Genomic DNA, 10,000 nt, shown 5'->3' with positions numbered 1-10,000 from the left:
TCCTTCTCTCCATCTCTACTCTGTAATATCTCTCTCCTTGTCGTTTAACTCCTCCCCCACACACACTCCTGACCCGTTTCCAAATCCAACATCTTGCTAATCTACATCCCCCACTTGACAACATCTGTCTTCACCAGTGTTGTGGCTTCACAGATGTGGAGAAGAAGCCGAGAAGAGCAGAGCTGGTCTGACAGTTCAACCACACAGATGTACCTACACACACACACACACAGAGAGAGAGAGAGAGAGAGAGAGAGAGAGAGAGAGAGAGAGAGAGAGAGAGAGAGAGAGAGAGAGAGAGAGAGAGAGAGAGAGAGAGAGAGAGAGAGAGAGAGAGAGAGAGAGAGAGAGAGAGAGAGAGAGAGAGAGAGAGAGAGAGAGAGAGAGAGAGAGAGAGAGAGAGAGAGAGAGTGGTTCATGGTCAGGTGTGCAGCCAAAGCGTACTACATAGTGGAATGGGCCCTGGTCAAAAGTACTGCATTATATAGGGACTAGGGTGCCAGTCATAGTCCCCATACTGAGTCTTTAAATTAAGCATGATATATGAATTCACTGACCCGTGGCGTTGGTCGCTCCAGAGTTTACTTTTAACAAAGGCTTTTACGAAGCAGGTGTGTTAGTTTAGTGTAAAACACACACACACACACACACAGCCTAGCAGTCAAATCCACACTGTCATTAGTAAAGTCAGGATATAGTGGTGACATAAGGTATAGGACTGACAAGCTGTCATTGGGGAAATAAAGGCCATCTTAGATAGCAGGTAGCATTTAGGAAGAGAGAGATGAGAGGGAGGGAGGGATACAGAGAGAGGGATGAAAGTGAGGGAGATAGAGAAGGGAGGAAAGAGAGAGAGGAGGGGGGATAGAGAGAGAGAGAGAGAGAGAGATGAGAGGGAGGGAGGGAGGGATAGAGAAGAGGGAGGGAAGAGAGAGAGGAGGGGGGTGAGAGAGAGAGAGAGCGAGAGAGAGATGAGAGGGAGGAGGGATAGAGAAGAGGGAGGGAAGAGAGGAGGGGGATGAGAGAGAGAGAGCGAGAGAGAGAGAGAGAGAGAGAGAGAGAGAGAGAGAGAGATGAGGGAGGGAGGGATAGAGAAGAGGGAGGGAAGAGAGAGAGGGGGAGAGAGAGATGAGGGAGAGAGAGAGATGAGGGAGGGAGGGATAGAGAAGAGGAAGGGATAGAGAAGAGGGAGGGAAGAGAGAGAGGAAGGGGGTGAGAGAGAGTGAGAAAGAGCGAGAGAGAGGCAGGGGTAGAAAGAAACAGAGGGATAGAGAAGTGAGGGGAGACAGAGGTGAAAGATGACAACACTGAATGAAAAAAAAATGATTCAGATCAACTTTAATGTGCTATTCTATGAAGACAGTTCGTTATTTATTTATTTATTCATCATGTATTTGTAACCTTCATTTAACCAGGCAAGTCAGTTAAGAACATTCTTATTTACAATGACGGCCTACACCGGCCAAACCAGGACGACCCTGGGCCAATTGTGCACCGCCCTATGGGACTCCCAATGACGGCCGGTTGTGATACAGCCTGGACAATAGTTAGAACCAGGGTGTCTGTGCTGACTCCTCTAGCACCGAGATGCAGTGCCTCAGACCGCTCGGGAGCCCCGAGTTAAAGAGGGAAATGTTTTAACTGGCACAGAAACACGAACGCATAGACTCCAAGCGTCTACTTGGCAGACAGGGACGAAGAAGAAAGAGAAGAACGTGTGATAAAGAAGATGATAAATGAGCTCTGGTGGAGGTTTAGAGTACAGCTGAACCATTCTGACAGAGAGTAGCACGCTGCAGACTTGTCTTAGTAATGGATGTGTACTTCGGGGAGGGGTGGAGGGAGTCATCAAGAGAGGAGAGAAAGGGAGGATGAGTTATAATCAGCGAGGAGGGAGAGAAGACAGGGAGGGGAAAGCAAGCGATCTACAGCGTGTTTAGGAGAGAGAGAGGCTGAGTAAAGTTTCTTACCCGGTTACAACATTTTCCTCGCGCACAGCTGTTCCTCAACACCAATACATTCTCGAGCATCGCTAGGAGGAACTCAAGGTAAGTGAATCAGGACTTTGTCAAATGGAAACTGTATAATGACATGGTTATATCTATTGCTGACAAGTCAACTAATTGTTTCCATGAATGCACGCGGATGCAGAACACGTTTTTTTTGCCGCTTGCTTCCCCATTGAATGTATTTTCCCCCGTTGGAAATAAATTACTCCCAACAGAAGCCAATTCAGCAGTGTTCTGTGCATTTGCGCCTGAATGGAAACGAGAATAATATTTTCGAAGATCCACGTTGCTACAAGTAATTATTGTCTTAAGCTTTGTGTGAGGATGTGTTCCACATAAATGTATGCTGTGCGTCTGTGGACGTGGCTGCTAGAATGAATCCATTCTGACAGAAAGACTACCGGGTACTTCAGGCGTGTTTTCTCTCTCTGGGTCAATTCTATAATGTTGACAGAATAACATTGTCATGCGCATACGAACAACATATTCAATAAACTGTACAAATATTTGCATACAACATGGTACATTTGCATTTGATGTACAGAAAATATATATGTATATTATTGGTTGTCTTTTGAACTTGGCTGAACTATAGTTGTAGGCTATAGCCAAGCTACTGACCTATAACGTATTAAGTTATAACTGATTACTTTAAAGTATGATGACAGATGCCAAAGACATTTAAAAGGGCAATCTGCGATTCCAACAACAACAAAGCAGGGGCCCCGCCACTGTTTTGCAAAAACAGTTTTAAAAAAAATGTGTGGTGGATAATGAGATCTTGAACTATTGGGGGTTCTTCAATGACTGACAGTCTCAATCACCTGGACTCATTTTCTCTCTCTGTTTCTAATAATGTAAAATAATATTGTGAAGAAGATGGCGTGCCAATATTGATAAACAGTAACTGTTATTTTGGTACTAGTGTTACTGTTTATCAATATTGGCACGCCGTCGTGCCCAGCAGGGAATGATCAGACTGTAAAACGTAGGTTCTCTCATAACTTCCCACAGAGGGAAACTAAAGCTTCCTCCCTTCTTTCTCGTCATCCTTTCATCCATCCATCATTCTCACCATTGATCCGTCTTTTTAAAGAATGTTAACATTCCAGGAGTTGTGTAAAACACCAGGGATTTCCTCTTTGGCCCTATCGCTCTGTCGCTCTGATTCACACACACACACACACACACACACACACACACACATACACACGCACACACGCACGCACACACACACACGCACACGCACGCACACGCACACACACACACGCACACACAGTGCTGGCACACAGACGCGCGCACGCACACACAGTGCTGGCACACAGACGCGCGCACGCACACACATACAGTAAATGCACATGCTTGCATGCACACATACTCCCCTACACACAGAAACACTCATCCATTCTCTCCCTCTCTCTCTCTCTCCCTTCCTCCAATCCATCCTCTACAGTGTTGTCCAACTCTAAAATCTCAACATGTGTCTCTCTCAACCCCCGAGCCAAACCCTTCTCTAAATACTGTGGACTCAAACTGGTCGTAAATGTCAGTAGTGAAATCCAAGTGGGTTTCTCACCTCTCCTCTCCTCAAGCAGGAAGTACCAGGTTTATTCAGGTAACAGTTTGTGATGCTACTTAGTGTTCATGTCTAACTGATACCTCCTGATGTGATCAGATCATTCAGACACCAGGGAAGTGAGAAAACTTAGCCTGCCTCTCACTAGATGGCCAAGCTGCAAAGTCTTGATTGTCATAAAAAGGTATGGGAGCAGGTTAGCAGTGTGGTTAAGGTTTGGGTTAGGTTTCAAATCATATTTTAAGAAGATAAATTGTAGAGCTAAGCAAGGCTTCTGACTTTGCATCTTGGCCAGATACGGACAACTCTAATGTGGGCGGAGTTTTCTATTAGAACCCATAACTCTCTTACATGGCCAATACTTTCTCCTATAAGCTTCAGTCTCGATTACTGCTGCAACTCAGGGAATTAAAGAAATGTAACCTGCTTTAGTTAAAGCCAAGGAAATCACTGGTACTGGAAAAATGCTTGTGAACCTTTTTATTTGATCAGATTAGAAGTTAAATGCACAAAGACTCAAGTATTTAGGGTTATGGAAAGCTGCGTCTCGTCTAGAAGGAACCTTTTTGTAACATGATCCAGCTGAAACCTTGGGAAATATGTTTTGACCCAGTCAAATGTGACTAAATACACAGTTCCATAGTTTAGGACCTAGAAGGAACTATAACCCAGTTCCATAGTTTAGGACCTAGAAGGAACTATAACCCAGTTCCATAGTTTAGGACCTAGAAGGAACTATAACCCAGTTCCATAGTTTAGGACCTAGAAGGAACTATTACCCAGTTCCATAGTTTAGGACCTAGAAGGAACTATAACCCAGTTCCATAGTTTAGGACCTAGAAGGAACTATAACCCAGTTCCATAGTTTAGGACCTAGAAGGAACTATAGCCCAGTTCCATAGTTTAGGACCTAGAAGGAACTATAACCCAGTTCCATAGTTTAGGACCTAGAAGGAACTATAACCCAGTTCCATAGTTTAGGACCTAGAAGGAACGATAACCCAGTTCCATCACTGGACTGATGGAATAGTCTTGAACAGCATTTACTGTGATGTGAAAAGTCTCCCTAGATTGCAAAGCTCTTTCTCTTCTCCCCCCGATCTTTGTCTCTTGTCTCTTGTCTCTTTCTCTCTCTCTGACTCTCTCACTCTCTCCCTTCCCCCTTCTCTTTCCACCAACCCTGCTCCCTCTCTCTCCTCACTCTATCTCCCTGACCAATGATGTAACACACAAAGTGATTGGCTGTCTAGGACCTCTAGTGTGTCAACCCAGGCCTGATGCCAGGAGAGAGAGAGAGAGAGAGAGAGAGAGAGAGAGAGAGAGAGATGTATACTGGGCTTGGTGACCTGTCCCACTAACAGATGTCTTGTAGAGACACTGGAAGTGTGTGTCCAACCGTGAGCTCATGTGGACATGGCTGGCAGTCAATGTTAATGTTTTCATATGGTTGTTTGGTAATGTTTACATGTACAGAGTGGATGTGGTAATACGGCGGTAATGTCTTCATGTTTAATACAGCAGGTGTGAGCATGAGCAGGTAGGTGGAGTGACACACACACACACACACACACACACACACACACCAAATCAGCTACACACGCACACGCACACACACACACACACACACACACTAAAGAGAAGTGATCATGGCCCGTACATGAGCCAATACCAACACATCCAGCTGTCCCTGGTCTCACTCATTACCTTACCTTCTCTCTCTATCTCTCTCTCTCTCTTTCCCTCTCGCCCTATTTCCCTCCCTCCCTTTCTCTCTCTACCTCTCCCCCCTCTCGCTCTCCCTATCTCTCTCTCCCTCAGGTGTGGTCATCATGTTGGGGGTGTGTCTGTCCGTCCTGTTGCTCCTCCCCCTGGCCACGTCCATCCCCTCCCCCTCCAGACCTCCCCCAAGACTATGCAGACGATGCTGCGACCCCCTGCAGCCCCCAGAATCCTCTGCTGCACACCCTGCCCACCACGCCGCCGCCACGCCAGAGGTCCACACCTACATCAACATGACCATACTCAAAGGTAAGGGACAACACACACACACACACACACACACACACACACACACACACACACACACACCAGTACATTATCAGTATCTTAGATGACCAACCTCAAAGGTACAGTACAAAGAAACATCCCGACAGACAAGATGAGATATAGGCATTGCCTTAGAGCGACGTTTCCCAGGCCAGTCCTCCAAAACTAGCCTTTATAAGGATGTAACAGCTTATTGAAAAGAAGACACTTGGCAGGATCAGTAATCAGCCAGGCCAGCGTTCTTAAAGAACAAAAGAACACACACAGAAGACACAGGGAATCTGAAAATGTAACACACACACACACCACAGACACACACAAACACACACACAGACACACTCTCCAAAGAGATAAAGACCTTGTGTTACATTTCTAAGCCTTATTCCTCTAAAATAGTCCAGGAGACATGTCATGTATTGTTTCATCTGGTGTGTGTGTGGTTATGGTTTAATCTGTGTTCTGTGATAGAGATTCCATGTCAGGTTTAGCTGACCCCTGACCCTATCCCCAAAACAACAGGTAGTTACGTTTCTCTCACTTAGAAGCGTGGCACACACATGGACATGCACATACACACAATCTGAAAAAAACTCTAGATTCATTGAAATCATTGTTTAGAGTGAGTGAGGGAGGGACGGTGGGAGGGACGGTGGGAGGGAGGGAGGGACGGTGGGAGGGAGGGAGGGACGGTGGAAGGGAGGGAGCGAGGGAGGGTGGGAGGGAGGGATAGTGGAAGGAAGGGAGGGAGCGAGGGAGGGTGGGAGGGAGGGACGGTGGAAGGGAGGGAGCGAGGGAGGGTGGGAGGCTCCCAGAAGGCAGTATTCACCTGGCACTGAACCTGATGATGTGGCTGAAAACACACACACAGATAAATACACACCCACACACCCATCAAGCAGTGATGTGTGAGAGGCTTGATATTAATACACTGCAACAACCCAGTTTGGTTAGAAAAGAGGCACTAGCTAACTATATAAAGACTATATATATAGAGACTAACTATATAAAGACTATATATATAGAGACTAACTGTATAAAGACTATATATATAGAGACTAACTATATAAAGACTATATATATATATAGACTAACTATATAAAGACTATATATATAGAGACTAACTATATAAAGACTATATATATAGAGAGACTAACTATATAAAGACTATATATATAGAGACTAACTGTATAAAGACAATATATATAGAGACTAACTGTATAAAGACTATATATAGAGAGACTAACTATATAAAGACTATATATAGAGACTAACTATATAAAGACAATATATATAGAGACTAACTATATAAAGACTATATATAGAGAGAGAGAGACTAGCTATATATATATAGAGACTAACTATATAGAGACTAACTATATAAAGACTATATATAGAGAGAGAGACTTACTACATATTTAGAGAATAACTGTATAAAGACTATATATATAGAGAGACTAGCTATATAACGACTATATACATAGAGACTAACTATATATATAGAGACTAACTATATAAAGACATATATAGAGACTAACTATATAAAGACTATATATAGAGAGAGAGACTTACTACATATTTAGAGAAGAACTGTATAAAGACTATATATATAGAGAGACTAGCTATATAACGACTATATACATAGAGACTAACTATATATATAGAGACTAACTATATAAAGACTATATATATATATATATATATATATATATATATATATATATAGAGAGAGAGAGAGAGCGAGAGAGAGAGACTAGCTATATAAAGACTATATATACAGAGACCATCTATATATATAGAGACTAACTATATAAAGACTATATATAGAGACTTACTATATATTTAGGGACTAACTATATAAAGACTATGTATATAGAGACTAACTATATAAAGACAATATATATATATAGAGACTAACTATATAAATACTATATATATATATATAGAAACTTACTATATATTTAGGGACTAACTATATTAAGACTATGTATATAGCGACTAACTATATAAAGACAATATATATATAGAGACTAACTATATAAATATTATATATATAGAGACTTACTATATATTTAGGGACTAACTATATTAAGACTATGTATATAGAGACTAATTATATAAAGACTATATACAGTAGGGCAAAAAAACGTATTTAGTCAGCCACCAATTGTGCAAGTTTTCCCACTTAAAAAGATGAGAGAGGCCTGTAATTGTCTTCATAGGTACACTTCAACTATGACAGACAAAATGAGGGAAAAAAATCCAGAAAATCACATTGTAGGATTTTTAATGAATTTATTTGCAAATGATGGTGGAAAATAAGTATTTGGTCAATAACAATATCTCAATACTTTGTTATATACCCTTTGTTGGCAATGACAGAGGTCAAACGTTTTCTGTAAGTCTTCACAAGGTTTTCACACACTGTTGCTGGTATTTTGGCCCATTCCTCCATGCAGATCTCCTCTAGAGCAGTTATATATATAGAGACTAACTATAGCTGACTAAGTCTAACTATATAAAGACTATATATATATAGAGACTAACTATAGCTGACTAAGTCTAACTATATAAAGACTATATATATAGAGACTAACTATAGCTGACTAAGTCTAACTATATAAAGCCTATATATAGAGACTAACTATAGCTGACTAAGTCTAACTATATAAAGACTATATATATATATATAGAGAGAGACTAACTATAGCTGACTAAGTCCAACTATATAAAGCCTATATATAGAGACTAACTATAGCTGACTAAGTCTTTATGTAAACTTCTGACCCACTGGAATTGTGATACAGTGAATTATAAGTGAAATAATCTGTCTGTAAAAATGACTTGTGTCATGCACAAAGTAGATGTCCTAACAGACTTGCAAAACTATAGAAATTTGCGGAGTGGTTGAAAAACTAGTTTCATTGACTCCAACCTAAGTGTATGTAAACTTCTGACTTCAACTGTATATAGAGACTAACTATAGCTAAATAAGTCTAACTATATATATATATATATATATATATATATATATATATTGGCCGGTGTAGGCCGTCCTTGTAAATAAGAATTTATTCTTAACTGACTTGCCTAGTTAAATAAAGGTTACAAAGAAAGATGTGTGTGTATATATATATACAGTAGGAAGAAAAAGTATGTATATATATATATATATATACAGTAGCAAGAAAAAATATGTATATATTATTATTATATATATTATATACATATACATATAGCTATAGTTAGTCTCTATATATAGGCTTTATATAGTTAGACTTAGTCAGCTATAGTTAGTCTCTATATATATATATATATATATATATATATATATATATATATATATATATATATATATATATATATATACAGTAGCAAGAAAAAATATGTGAACCCTTTAGAATTACCTGGGTTTCTGCATAAATTGATCATCAAATTTGATCTGATCTTCATCTAAGTCACAACAATAGACAAATATAGTCTGCTTAAACTAATAACACCCAAACAATTATACATGTTCATGTCTTTACTGAACACACTGTGTAAACATTCACAGTGCAGGGTGGAAAGGTATGTGAATCCTTGGATTTAATAACTGGTTGACACTCCTGGCAGCAATAACCTCAACCTAATGTTTTCTGTAGTTGTGGATCAAACCTGCACAACGGTCAGGAGGAATTCTGGAACATTCCTCTTTACAAAACTGTTTCAGTTGAGCAATATTCTTGGGCTGTCTGGTGTGAACTGCTCTTGAGGTCATGCTACAGCATCTCAATCGGGTTGAGGTCAGGACTCTGACTGGGCCACTCCAGAAGGCATATTTTCTTCTGTTGAAGCCACTTCTGTGTTTTGGGTCGTTGTCCTGTTGCATCACCCAACTTCTGTTGAGCTTCAATTGGCGGACAGATAGCCTTACATTCTCCTGCAAAATGTCTTGATGGGAATTCCTTTTTCCGTCGATGATAGCAAGCTGTCCAGACCCTGAGCCAGTAAAGCAGCCCCAAACCATGATGCTCCCTCCACCATACTTTACAGTTGGAATGAGGTTTTGATGTTGGTGTGCTGTGCCTTTTTTTCTCCACACATAGTGTTGTGTGTTCTTTCCTTCCAAAAAACTCAACTGTAGTTTCATCTGTCCACAGAATATTTTGCCAGTAGCGCTGTGGAACATCCAGATGCTCTTTTGCAAACTTCAGACATTTTTTTGGACAGCAGTGGCTTCTTCTGTGGTGTCCTCCCATGAACACCATTCTTGTTTAGTGTTTTACATATCGTAAACTCGTCAACAAAGATGTTAGCATGTTCCAGAGATTTCTGTAAGTCTTTAGCTGACACTTTAGGATACTTCATAACCTGCAGGACGGCCACTCCT

At 40.9% G+C, this 10,000-nt stretch overlaps 1 protein-coding gene across 1 annotated transcript in view; it reads left to right on the top strand.

The window, feature by feature from the left end:
* The first annotated feature begins 1,917 nt into the window (after positions 1-1,917).
* Positions 1,918-10,000, top strand: part of LOC139424404 (C1q and TNF related 6b) — an 18,302-nt gene continuing 10,219 nt past the window's right edge. Inside the window, exons 1-2 of the mRNA XM_071176179.1 lie at positions 1,918-2,048; positions 5,404-5,613. Coding sequence (XP_071032280.1) covers positions 5,415-5,613 — 199 coding nt within the window. The 5' untranslated portion in view covers positions 1,918-2,048; positions 5,404-5,414. The remainder of the gene's footprint in view (positions 2,049-5,403; positions 5,614-10,000) is intronic.

This window comes from Oncorhynchus clarkii, chromosome 13 (assembly GCF_045791955.1).
Source record: "Oncorhynchus clarkii lewisi isolate Uvic-CL-2024 chromosome 13, UVic_Ocla_1.0, whole genome shotgun sequence".
Lineage (NCBI taxonomy): Eukaryota > Metazoa > Chordata > Actinopteri > Salmoniformes > Salmonidae > Oncorhynchus > Oncorhynchus clarkii.
This window is presented reverse-complemented; position numbering and strand designations above follow the sequence as displayed.